Below are 13,732 nucleotides of genomic sequence, written 5' to 3'. Positions count from 1 at the left end.
GAAGAGCGCAGCACTACAGCAAGTGCCAACACTGGCTTCAAGCACTGACTTATCCCTGGGACATTCCGGGATCCTATCAGAAGCCGGGATGACTTCTTTAAATCCAGGAATGTTCCTTTACAATAGGGACAGTTGGAGGGTGTGCATGAGCAATTGTCACCCTCAATATGAATTCAAATATGAAGAGTAGACGGCTTGAAACAAGTTGTTGTGAACTGTTTCAACATATATTTACTGAGCAAGGACCAACTTGGTCTGGGAGTTCATAACGTAAAGTAGTTTCCCATACCGATTGCAATAAGACAGAAGGCAAATGTCAATGGTCCCACATTCAATATGTGTTCCAGCTATGACCACAGAGCTCTTTCCATGGTCATGTGTCTGACACACGGTTATGGTCAACTGAGTTTGCTATTCAATGGCTTGGTAGGTGAGGAATTGCACAAGAACTTCAAAACGAAAGCAAGAGAACTTCCTGGGGAAACAGAGAGCGACAGGCGTTCCTCACATCTGCCGCCACCTTCCTGGTCTAGCTGTAGCTCCTCCCCAGCATTCGGGCAATTCCAGTAATCTGAGATTGCAGGGAAATGATGTTGCTTGTTGTGTGACAAGTACTTAGTTTTTTGGATTGCAAAGTATATTTCCATTCTTAGGTTGTTCATCCTCACACGACATAGGCTTCTGCTGCTTCAATATACAGCCTCCTAGTTCTCTGCAGTTCCTGCCTGTTGGCCTGGGATGAGTGCAAAATGTCGTTTTCCTGAACATTTGAACCAACTGTATTAGGTAGGATCAATGCCCTGAGCCACTGAATGTAAAATCATTGTATCCAGAGAATACCAATGGAAAAGCGGGGAGGGCCAGTTCTTGGGCCCCCTCCTCTGGTACCCAATGCCCTAACATGAATATGAGTGTTTTCAGCATGAAATGCTAATGAGCAAAAAACAGACAGGGTAGCTAGCATAAAGCACCCATTTTCAAATACATCCTTCATCAGCGTATATACATATTGCAATCTTATGATCATACAAGCCTCACTGAAGAAAATCTTTCCTGGTCCTCTTTATGCAATATGTATGTACACTGATGAAGGATGTATTTGGAATGAAGTGCTTTATGCTAGCTACCCCATCTGTTTTTTGCTCATGAGCATATGATGCCAAAAACACTACTATTCACATAAATTAAATTTCCAAATCAGCCTTTTGCATGCTTTTGTCTACTTTTTGCTTTTTAGCTCATAACGTGTACGCCTTGTTTTTTGTACTAACATGAATATTGACTTCCAAATCTGTCTCTAAAAGTCAGGGAAAGAACTTACCTTGCAAGACAACCACAGTGACTGGAAAATAATCATCAGACCCAAGTGGTATATTTACCCCACACCGATATTGCCCAATATCCTCCAGAGTCAGGTTCTCTGTAATAATTGTAAATAAGCAGAGGCTACGATTGTCATTGATAGAGAATCTGTCCTGTTTCACTAGGGAAGATGCTTCTGTTGTTTCAATAATTTTCTTGCACTGGTATTTCAGATCCTTGCACCAGAATTTCAGATAGAATTCATATGCTTCTGAATAACGGCATATGACAGATAACGACCCACCCACGGGTCCACTCACTGTACTATTACTGATGATGGGTAATCCAGAGTAAGGACCTGAAAAGAACAGAGTAAACAAGACTCACAACCCTCTCCTTCTGCATGGAAAAATAACACTAGGGACATTAGGCCAAAGCAGGGGGGGTAGTTTGGAATTCTATCAGTTAGTGTCAGTTTTCATGCATTGTGTTCTTACTCAACACCAAGATGCCAATAGAAAATATAATCTTGGAGTAATCATAAAAAATAAGAAATATACAACAGTGCATAAGTTTCATTAACACTGCAATCATATGTACACAGAAGTAAGTCCCACTGAATTCAGGGAGGTTCACTCCCAGGTAAGTGGGCAGAGACTCAGTGAGGGCTTGCTTCTGAGTAGGTACTGTCATTATTTATTGCATTTATTCATTGATTTCTACAAAAAAAACAACCACTTTCCTAAGTGACTAGCAAATATATAGCATATCAAACGTCCTCTGAATAATTTCAAACTAAATACACAGAATGAAACACCATAAAATAAAGATTCCAAAAGTTGTTAAGTCAACAACAACTGAACAACCTTAGCAACCTGTGGAGCTCTAGAAGTCAAATCTCTTGAGGTGAGAGGTTGTATCTTAAAGGCGCTTCCTATCCACATGGACACCCTGTGCTCACCGATTTTGTGACATACCTTCTATTATTGCACTTCATGCAAAGCAAGCTGGCTAGATATTTTTTTTTGTTGTAAGTTGCTCTGAGTTGCCTTGGGCAAGATAAAGTGACTACAGTGGTAACTCTGGTTACGTACTTAATTCGTTCTGGAGGTCCGTTCTTAACCTGAAACTGTTCTTAACCTGAAGCAAAACTTTAGCTAATGGGGCCTCCTGCTGCCGCCGTGCCGCTGGTGCACGATTTCTGTTCTCATCCTGAAGCAAAGTTCTTAACCCGAGGTACTATTTCTGGGTTAGTGGAGTCTGTAACCTGAAGTGTATGTAACTTGAAGTGTATGTAACCTTAGGTACCACTGTAACAGATGTTGATAATGATAACAACAACAACAACAACAACAACAATAACGAGGGGTCCTACTCAACTCCACTAAGAGATAAGCACAAAGAGGCCACAAATTATATTGCTGTGCAATCTTAAGTTAAAAGACCAGAATTCTGAGCAAACAGGAATGTCTTATCCAGTGCGTTGTGCCACAGGCTTGTTTTCCTGAGGAGAGCATTCCGCAAAAGTGGAGACCCCACTGAGAAAGCTCATTCGCTCCTTGCCACGCTCCTCGCCTTCAGAGGAAGGACTAGCTGCTCTGGCACCCGGAACGGCACACATGCTGTGCACTCAGGGGCGGAGCTAGCTGCCCGCGGGGCCAGTGTCCTGGAGGTGGGACAGCAATGTCACCCCCCCCCCCCAGGGAAGAAACCCAGGGTGGACTGCACCCCCACCCCCCCATTCCTCCGCCAGTGCTCACCTTCTCAGAGGGCCCCCCAGGCATGGAGGGCCACAAGGTGCTGTGAGAAGGAAAACGCAGGGAGGAGCTTCAAATGGACATTCTGCCCCGGTTCTCTTGGTGTCTTTAAAAAAAGGCACTGATGAAAGCAATTCTAGTGTTCTGTTCTTGTTTTTTTAAAAAATAATGTTAAATAGATATCATGAAAAGAATATTAATATTTCATAAAAGCAGTATGGAAAATATGAGTTGCTCACCGGAAACAAAGAGAAGTGTTTCTGGTACACCTAATAACTCTTTAGGTTTCTTGCTGCATGGCTGCTTCACAGCCCTTTCCAATCAGTGCAAACAACTCAGCTCCAGAAAAGCTGTCTGTTCTTCTACAGTGGCTGCAGCTGCCCAGTATGTTCTGCTGCTTCCTTCCCCTTGCAGCATCTAAACCACTCGTTTCCTTCACATAAATAGCTAGCTAGCGCGAATGTGCCTTTATTTTATTTTTCATTTTATATTCTGTGGCATTCTGCAACACTGAGAGAGCTTGTGTGTTTGTTTGCTTGTGGGTTGGTTGGTTTGTGAAAGTACTCTAAAAAATATATTGAACTATAGTTAATTTTTAAAAACATGAAAAAATGGAACAACAAAACAAGCAGCACCATTAATAAAATCGGCAAGTGACGACAAAACAAAACTTCATGAGTCACCTGTGATTAGGAAAACATTCAGGATTTTTTGTTAAGTCTACCTGCCGCCGGGAACTGGAGAAGGTGGCAGAAAAGGCTCTGCATTGTGATCACTAATATACAGTTGTTCTCCTTCCTCAACAGCTGGAATGTTGTTTGAATTTTGAGGGCAAGCTTAATATCTAAATTTGCACATAGTTCACTTTTCACTCCTCTATAGAATATTAGCTTTAAGAGGCATGCAACAGCTGAAATAGTTTGATGGAGGAAGTGTTGGGGGGGGATTAAGGATGGACTCAGCAGCCTAATTCCACCCTGTTTCAGTTTAGCTGGTGCTCAGTTATAGTCCTGCTCCATCTCATTTTGTGCAGATCTTTTGAAGGAATGAAAGAGAAGTCCACATTTAAAATGTATGCATTCTATATGGGCTTTTTTGTGAAAAATACACATTTTTTTCCAATGCATTTCAATGCAAAATGCATGTTTTAGTACACAGTCATTTTTAACTTGAAAACTAACTTTTTATGTGCACTTTTAGTGCACCCAAATGAAATTGCAAAATCCACAGACACGTGTAATCTTCCTGGGAGCTGCATTCTGAGTAGCAAGCAAGTCTGCGAATATTGGATCAGGTCAGTCTGCTGCTAGAAGCAGGCTGAAATCATTTCTCCCCCCCCCCCCCTTTTCAAAATGTTTACCAAATCATGAGCATTTTGCCTGATTCACATGGCTCATCTGCATTTCTGTTTGGTTGGTGACTTCTGGACATGGGTGCGAAAGGTCTCTCTTTCGTCCCACTGCTTTTCCAGGGAAAACGTGGTACAGTGGTACCTCAGGTTAAGTACTTAATTCGTTCCGGAGGTCCGTACTTAACCTGAAACTGTTCTTAACCTGAAGCACCACTTTAGCTAATGGGCCTCCCGCTGCCACCGCGCCGCTGGAGCACGATTTCTGTTCTCATCCTGAAGCAAAGTTCTTAACCTGAAGCACTATTTATGGGTTAGCGGAGTCTGTAACCTGAAGTGTCTGTAACCTGAAGCGTATGTAAGCTGAGGTACCACTGTAGTTACCACTGAATCAGAGCAAATGTCAGTTGGGCTTTTCTGCAGATCGACTTTTGTTCCAATTCAGGGCTTACTCCCCACTTCAGCTTGCCCTGCTGTTCCTCCTGGGGAAACCCAATCTTTAGTGCTGAATCAGAACAAATAACAACTGGATTTTCCACAGATTGTCTTCATTCCGATTTAGCACTAAAGAGGGCTGTTTTCCCAGGAGAAAGCTGCGGGGCAAAGGCAAAACCTGTGCTTTTTATGCAGAAGACAAGCAGAAGTGAGCCCTCAGCGGGTTTTCCTGGGGAAACACTGGGACAAAAAAAAAGACCAAAAGGAAGAAATTGTGGGACAAAGAGAAGTGTGGAAGAGCCCACAGTGAACCACTCTCATTAACTTCCACAAGGCTTAAGAGCAGCTTCTGGAGAGCATATTTGTATCCATGAAATGGGACCTAGGGGCAAGGAGGCCTAAAACCTTTCCCCCCGGGGATGTTGCTCTGATCAGATGTGGAGATCTCTGCAGATGCTTACCAATAAGGGGGGGAAACGAGACACCCGGTCAGTAGGTTAGCTCTCTGTGAATATTCCACTGAATGCTACCAGTGCTATGTCTTAGTGCACATGGTACACAATATTCCTACCAGCAACCATTAGAGAACATTGGGAGCGGGGCTGTTCGTTCCAAAAAGCACACCCCAAAAACCAGTCTCAAATGTTGTGCTCCTTCACTTGAGATTTGCAAAGAAGGAGGACACAGGGCAGGCAACACACACACACACAACACCTTGAAGCCACACCATAAGAGAGATGCTTCTCTCCGCAACATCTTACTCAGATGCTTGTGACTTCAAAGCACTGGGTTTCCCCCAGACTTCCCTTTCTCGCCCATGTTGCTCAGTTTCTGGGAAATTCTACTCAACTTTAGCCCGGTAAATGAACTACTGAGCTAGTGCATCTTACGAATTAAGGAGCTTCCTTTCTGACAGAGATATATTTGTGCTACAGAGGAGGAGTTGTATTACAACAACTTTCACTATGATGCCACGCAGTACATTCCGCAATCTTGGCAAGACGCACGTACCGTAGTAAAAAAACAAAACCCTCTGAGAATAGAACAGGACATTGTTTCAACCTCTAGTGTCTTATTTACGCTTCCTCTTGACTGGATGCTTCCAGGCAGTCACTATTTTGGGGTGGGATTTAATCACATATGCATAAACTTAAGGTTGCGCAGTGATAGTTGACTGGGAGGCCATGTGCAACAAATCTGCTTTTGGGATCTGGCTTTTGGGGAAAAGGAAAAGTGATGGCAACATGCAATTGGAAAGTGTGGGACGGCGCTCGCTTTGACACAATGCCATCTAACCCCTCTGCGAACAAATCGGAATGAATTCTCATCAAATAGCCAGGGTCATCCAATCTCCCTGAAAGCACGTCAGGATGAATGCTCCATAAACAGGTCATCTGGAAGCCTGGTATCCACTGGGCAGTCAAAAGCAAAGTCCCCCTCCCCTCCTCACTGAGATGTTGCTGATAATCAATCCTGCAATGTAATAGAAAGCATTTTCTGCAAGCATAGATTTCCTTAATGTGAATGTTATACAGTCAAACTTCGGCTCCTGAATGCATCCATTATTGTACGTTTTGACTCCCAAATGCCAAAAACCCAGAAGTAACTGCTCCAGTTTTCAAATGATTTTCGGAAGCCGAATGGCTTCTGGGGAGTTTTTCCCCCCTTTTTTCTCCATTGACTTTGCTGACTGCCCTTTGATCCTCGGTTGTCGAACAGTCTTCTGAAACGGATTAAGTTCGACAACCGAGGTTCGACTGCACCTGCATCATAGAATTGTAGAGTTGTCCAATCCCTTGCAATGCAGGAATCTTTTTGCCCTATGTGAGGCTTGAACGCACAACCCTGAGATTAAGGGACTCATGGTCTACCAACTGGGGCATCTCAGCTGACAACAACATAAAACAAAATTTGTTTCGTTTACCATTATTTCCTTGCTTAAAGGATAAAATAACCTCATTCTGGAAAGCGAGAAATTATCAAAATATTTGTGCTACAGGGGAGGAGTTGTATGACTGTCATTATTTAAAGTATAAAAGTAGCAACTCTCCTTTATATTTGCAAGTCTAAGCATGCTTACCAAGGAGTAACCACCATTGGGGTTAATGTGCACAGAACGTAGTCCCCCTCTGAGGTTTTCTTCCCCTTTTAGCTGTTTTTGGCTTTTGGGTTTCCTGTGGTGCTTGGAAACAGGACTCACCTGGCAGAACAGTAATATTTACAAGGAATCCATAATCAGAGCCAGCTTTTTCTATGCCACACCAGTAAATCCCAGCATCTTCCTGTGTGAGGTTCTCCAGTCTGACTCTGAATTCCAAACGAGAATGATTATCCTTGATAAAAAGTCTGCTAGCTGTCCTCTCTACTTCAGATCCTGTCGTCCGAACAACTATTTCACAACTGCTCCATGGAATTCCTTTGCACCAATATTTTACATATCTCCTAAACCCAGCATCATATCTGCATCTCACAGAGAGTGACCTTCCCAAAAATCCAGTCAGTGCCTCAGGACCAGTCAGATAAGACATGCAACCTGAAAAGCAGAATAAACCTGAAGTAAGGCATTAGCTCTCCAACTAGTATCATGGAAAAATATAAAATTACTCTACACATCTTCGTGGCTGGATCAGAACTCCAATAATCCACCCCACCCCACCTCTATTCTTCTGGCATGTCAGTTCATGGTACTTAATGTTGGGAGTTAACAGCAGCTTCCGGAGGGCCACAGGTTTCCCCTATCCCGGCTGCAAGGCTTAAATCTGCCGTTCTTTTCACTAGTTGAGCAGGAACTGTGTGGCCCCTGACTTCTGCTGTCTTTGGGTATGGAGGCAATAAACAAGCGAGTGAGGGGGTTCTGATCAGGCCAGGGAAGGTGCAGTTACTAAATCATTCATATTGGGGTCTATGATTGATGAGTTGATGGTTTACACTAAAGTCACTGCTACGGGGTGTGTGTGCCAACCAACTTGAATAAAATATGGGGGACAGGGAAGCCCCGCCCCACATAATCGATCACATGACACAATGTGCGCACGCGCGCACACACACCCATTTGAATGGCAATGCCCATCGACTGTTTTATTGGGGGGTGTGAAGACCCCTCAGTCCCTAGGAGTTGGCAGGAGGTGGTGATCATATGAATTGTTGGGAAATTCTTAATCTTCATATTGAAAAGATAATGAGTGTTAAACTTCATTTTTTTTTAGATCTAGGGTAGTTAACCCTTTTGGGCCCAGAACCTTTATTGATAGTCAGCCAACTTTGCAAATGCCACATGCCAGTGGTAGACATGGCTTAATGGATGTGCACATGCGCACACATGCATGCACACCAAACAGTGTACCTACAAATCTCTCTCTCTCTCTCTCTCTCTCTCTATCTCTCTCTCTCTTTCACACACACACACACACACAATTCTTGCACATGCACATTCCCCACAAGAAACTGCACTGCAATATCTTACATTCACACAGTTGCTCACTCTTGCACACAAGCAGAGACAGGCATGTGCACGCACGCACGCACACACATGCACGCACAACCAGCATTTTCATCCTCCCCTAATCCAGCGCTGAGGTTGGGATGCCTGGAAATGCTGCTTTTCCTTTGCACAGGTCATTCATCAGCGCTGAGAACAGGAGATAAAGCACTGCTATTTAAAGATGGTCCTCTGAAGACCAGGCAGAGCACTTTGTTTCCCCCAACCAGCTCAGGAGACAAAGCTGTAGGGGCTGCTGGGCACTTCTGATAGTTCAGTGGGCTGGATCCACCCACGGACTTCTCGTAGTACAGCAGGGCTTTCCCTCCTCTCCTTCCTTTGTGTGCCTCGTCCCCAAACTGGCTCAGGGCGGGTGGCTGGCTGGGGGAACCACGGAACAGCGCGCAGCGGACGGAGAGGACAGGTTGTTCCACCAGGCAAACAGAAATGGTCGTGCTGAGGGTGCAATCTCTTCAGCCCTGTGTCAACGACACCAATTTCTGCAAAGTAATGAGGGCAATTCCCCCCTTGTCATGAGCTGCCTATCCCGGGTGTGTAGAGAGAGACACTCTCTCCACACCAGGGATGAGCAGCTTGTGACAAGGGGGGAATTGCTCTCTTTACTCTGCAGAAATGAGTCTGTGTCCACACAGCTTCTTTCCTAACAGCCCCCTTCCCCACTGCCCTGAAGGTATTGGCAGAATGCATTAAATTCTGAAATTCCACCCCACATTCCATAAATTTAAGCTATGAAGCCAGTGCAAAATTGGATATTTTGCATTGCTGCAGAATATGTAAACCCCAACTCCTTGCATCTTGCCAGAAGGCAAACTCTGAAGGCACATATCTCTTGTGTATGGGCTGCCTCTAAATTGCAGAAATCATCACACGTTCACCCCCAATTCCCATCTTACCCTGTATGTCCCTGATCGTTCAGGGTAAACAGGCAGACACAAACCGCTCACCTTTTAGGTTGAAGAATAACATTCCCACAACGAAGTGCCATTGCCGCATGCTGACCATCGCCGCAGACTTGCATGATCTCCTTTCCTCTGTGCCGGCTCTTTTGAATGCACGGCTACTTCTCTTTTACGGTGCTTTGTCCCCCCCCCCCCTCCCCATGAGTTAGGGTGAATAGGCTTCTTCTGCTTCTGCTTTCTCCCCGATTCCCTTAGCCTGCCCTGGCCATTGCAGCAGTTTCATTTTCTCATAATGCTCTAGGAAGCAAAAAGCAGAAGTGTCAGCGTGACTGAAATCTTGTACTCTCCGTCTGCAATTTTGTCAAAGGTTTTGGTTTTTTTTTTAATGGAAGAACAGGTGGGGCTGGGCTATGAAGCTGGTTGTAGATGCAGTGCAATTAATGAAGGGCTCAAACAGGTGAAGGGAGCCAAGGACAGGATGGAGGGCTGCAGTGGTATGTAGAAATACTTTGTTTGGATGCTAGGTCTTCCTGTTGCTGGACTGCTGATCTACCCTACTGAGAAATGAGAGAGACTTGGAACACAAGGTTCTCAGAGGCCAGGTCTACCAGGACTCGCTGCTGCAACGTCAGCTGATTTATTAGAAATGAAGGGCCTGTTTTTAGATGTCAGTTATGTGCACTTATTTGTTTGGAGTACAGTCTTACCTTGGAAGCCAAATGGAATCCGTTCCAGAAGTCCATTCGGCTTCCAAAACATTCAAAAACCAAAGCACGGCTTCTGATTGGCTGCGGGAAGCTCCTGCAGCCAATTGGAAGCTGTGGAATCCCTGTCGGTCGGTCGGCTTCCAAAAGAATGTTCACAAACCAGAACACTCACTTCTGGGTTTGCAGCGTTCAGGAGCCAAAACGTTCAAGAACTAAGCAGTTCGAAAACCAAGGTACGGCTGTATTTACTTTGCTTCTCCCCCTGAAATATTCCTGTGGGTGTCATGCTCTCAAACCCATGTCTAACCACGTCTCTCCAGTATTACAAAGTTACCAATTAATCTGCTGCCAGCATTTGTACACTGAGAACAGAGAAATGGGGCCTCGGCCCTTTTAATTCGAACGCTAACCTGATTTTTTTTTTGTCTGATTCCCACAGACTATCCTGGTTGGAGACAGCGGAGTTGGGAAGACATCACTGCTGGTTCAATTTGACCAGGGCAAGTTCATACCAGGCTCTTTTTCTGCAACTGTGGGCATCGGATTTACCGTAAGGGCCACTTGGCTACTCTAGGCATGTTTGAGAATGGTTACTTAAATGAGGGCAGACCTTTACTATACAGTGGTACCTCGGGTTAAGTACTTAATTCATTCCGGAGGTCCGTACTTAACCTGAAACTGTTCTTAACCTGAAGCACCACTTTAGCTAATGGGGTCTCCCGCTGCTGCCGCGCCGCCGGAGCACGATTTCTGCTCTCATCCTGAAGCAAAGTTCTTAACCTGAAGCACTATTTCTGGGTTAGCGGAGTCTGTAACCTGAAGCGTATGTAACCTGAAGTGTATGTAACCCGAAGTACCACTGTACAAGTACTGACATCTGGCTTTCTGTGCAATGTAGCCCAGCAGATGGTGGTAGCAAATTAAATCGAAGACTGCATCATCAGGCCTAAACACCTGGATGTTACACCTATTTATGGGGTTCCAGATATCACTACATTGGGGGTGAGAAATCTGTGGTCCTATGGGTTAAACCACAGAGCTGTGGGTTAAACCACAGAGCCTAGGGCTTGCCGATTGGAAGATGGGCGGTTTGAATCCCCGCAACAGGGTGAGCTCCCGTGGCTCTGTCCTAGCTCCTGCCAACCTAGCAGTTCGAAAGCACGTCAAAGTGCAAGTAGATAAATAGGTAGCACTCCGGTGGGAAGGTAAACGGCATTTCCGTGTGCTGCTCTGGTTTCACCAAAAGTGGCTTAGTCATGCTGGCCACATGACCCGGAAGCTGTATGCCGGCTCCCTCGGCCAATAAAGCGAGATGAGCGCCGTAACCCCAGAGTCGTCCGCGACTGGACTTAACTGTCAGGCGTCCTTTACCTTTTATGGGTATTATTAGACTCTAGTTCCCAATAGCCTCAGCCAGAAGGGTCAGTGGCCAGGGATGATGGTAGTTGTACCAACAGAAGTTCGTGGTAGGACCCAGAATCTGCTCAGTATACCAAATCTATGGCTGTCCTGGACAGAAGTGTCTGGTTCTCTACACCATCCCTCACCCAGTCCTAGAACTCTGTGCTGTTCCTGCTATTTTCCTTCCTTTTCTCCATTCCTTTCCTCTCACCCCTGTTGCCACCATTGCAGCTGATGAAGTTGGTGCCTCATGAGGCTCTTCCTAGATCCATTAGAAACATGGAGGAGGAGTCCTTCCATGTTGCCAGCCAGTCAGAGCACACAGCCTAGATTAACCCAATCTCAGCACATGTGGTTGACCCCGTGGAAAGGACAGTATTAAACATTGGAAAGTTTCTGTCCAATTCTTCCCCTATCCATCGCCGGCCGCTAGTAATGAAACAGAAGAAAAAGAATGAGCCCTGATAGGACTTCCACTTGCCTTATCGCTATGCGTCTGTGTGTGTGTATGTGTGTGTGTGTGTGTGTGTGTGTGTGTGTGTGTGTGCGTGCGTAGTACCATCAAAGTGCAGCACATTGTCAATTATTTTGTCTGTTATTATATATTTACCATTGGGAGCATCACACACATTTTCTGCCTTAGGCACCAACACACACACACACACACACACGTTTGTTTACTTAAAATTTGTGTGTGTGTTTATTTATTGAAAACACTTCTGTACCACTCATCATCAGTAATACTAGGGAGGCACGCAACAAAGCAATACGTACAATGCCATTCCAATAAAATCAGCACATGAAAATACAATGGAATGCATTATAATCCACAGCAAACCAGTCAGATACCACTCACAAACCCTCACAAATGCCTGGGTGGACATATGGGTCTTTAGCCCTCGCTCTGGCATTGTCTGCATAAAATTACAGAGAGCGAAACGGAGCCCAGCAGCAGAGGACAGAGGAAGCTGCTTTATACTGAGCCCTTGGTCTCTCACGGTCAGTATTGCATACGGACTGACAGCAGCTGCCTAGCAATTTAGGCAGGAATCTCTCCCAGTCCTATGTAGAGATGCCAGGATTCGACCTGGGACCTTCTGCATCCAGAGCGGATGCTCTGCCACTGAGCTGTGACCCTTCCCCTAAAAGAGGAGGTCTCTTGCCAGAGAATAGGTGAAAGGAAGGCCATTCAGACTAAGACCTAAGGTAACTTATGATGGATACTTCTACTGAAGAAAGGGCTGCTTAACCTTACCCATTGCCCAGCCCTTTCCCACTGCAATCGCCATCCGCAAACTGCTTCCCCCCCAATAACATTCCAGGTGCATATTACCCCTGCAAATATCTACCTGGAGCCCCACAAGAAGACAAACAGCCCTCTGTGTGTTGGGGGAACAGGAACTGGGGGTTGTATCTGACCAAGTCATTAAATAGGGCTGCAGGTGGCGCTGTGGTCTAAACCACTGAGCCTAGTGCTTGCCGATCAGAAGGTCGGCAGTTTGAATCCCCACGACAGGGTGAACTCCCGTTGCTCAGTCCCTGCTCCTGCCCACCTAGCAGTTTGAAAGCACGTCAAAATGCAAGTAGATAAATAGGTACCACTCTGGCGGGAAGGCAAACGGTGTTTTCGTGCGTGGCTCTGGTTCGCCAGAAGCGGCTTAGTCATGCTGGCCACATGACCCGGAAACTGTACACTGGCTCCCTCAGCTAGTAAAGCGGGATGACCACCGCAACCCCAGAGTCGGCCACGACTGGACCTAATGGTCAGGGGTCTCTTTACCTTCCTTTAAGTCATTACATGCATGGAACAACTTCCACTTGTGCGCAATGGAGCGCCGTCTCCTTCCCCTGCTCAGCCACCCTACCCAACCCCCCAGCTGTCTGGAGCAAATTCAAAGGAAGTGCGGGTGAGAAGGGGGTGAGAAGGGAGGGGAAGTTCATTAAGCAGCTAAAAATTGTTCCACTTTCCATCACACGCACATGCAGAAACGTCTACCAAAATTTGCCCCCTCGTAAATCTCCTTTTCCTTAACGGAAGCAGCACCCTGGATTTTTATGCACATGCCATGTGTAAGCCCCCTCAAGCACATATGATTTTTGCTAAATGGTTTTCTAATTGGCTTATTTCTGCTCCTGCCATGATGTATTCAGTACAGGCCATGCCTCTCCCCAAAAAAGCACCTCGTCGTTGTTTTTCATTGTTTGGTATCTTGCAGCAACACCATGCCTGAGCCGCGATGGCGCGTCCCACACACAAGGTGTTCTTTAATAACACACCTAGCAAAACTAAGTGATAAGAGCAGTGCTGACGTATGCAAAGCTCTCCCAGTGACTGGGATAAACAGGGCAGAAGGCACATTTGTGCCACTTTGCCAGCCATTGCT

The 13,732-nt window shown here is 45.6% G+C and overlaps 2 protein-coding genes across 6 annotated transcripts in view; one reads left to right on the top strand and one right to left on the bottom strand.

Moving 5' to 3' along the window:
* Nucleotides 1–9,587, bottom strand: part of LOC310672612 (polymeric immunoglobulin receptor-like) — an 84,290-nt gene extending 74,703 nt beyond the window's left edge. Inside the window, exons 1-3 of one of the 4 annotated variants that reach the window (XM_083430077.1) lie at nt 9,286–9,583; nt 7,043–7,375; nt 1,322–1,660 (exon numbers count right to left, since the gene is read on the bottom strand). In XM_083430077.1, coding sequence (XP_083286203.1) covers nt 1,322–1,660; nt 7,043–7,375; nt 9,286–9,343 — 730 coding nt within the window. In that variant the 5' untranslated portion in view covers nt 9,344–9,583. Of the gene's footprint in view, nt 1–1,321; nt 1,661–7,042; nt 7,376–9,285 lie in introns of all 4 variants that reach the window. The other 3 variants (XM_083430079.1, XM_083430080.1, XM_083430078.1) reach the window with 3 other exon arrangements.
* RAB37 (RAB37, member RAS oncogene family) overlaps nt 1–13,732 on the top strand; it is a 66,732-nt gene that overhangs the window by 19,434 nt on the left and 33,566 nt on the right. For both annotated transcript variants that reach the window (XM_083430094.1, XM_083430097.1), the window contains exon 2: nt 10,387–10,497. In XM_083430094.1, the coding sequence (XP_083286220.1) occupies nt 10,387–10,497 (111 nt within the window). The remainder of the gene's footprint in view (nt 1–10,386; nt 10,498–13,732) is intronic.

The sequence above is a fragment of the Podarcis tiliguerta genome (assembly GCF_965153285.1).
Source record: "Podarcis tiliguerta genome assembly, chromosome: 2".
NCBI lineage: Eukaryota > Metazoa > Chordata > Lepidosauria > Squamata > Lacertidae > Podarcis > Podarcis tiliguerta.
Note: the sequence above shows the minus strand (reverse complement) of the source record. Positions and strands in the feature narration are given on the sequence as shown.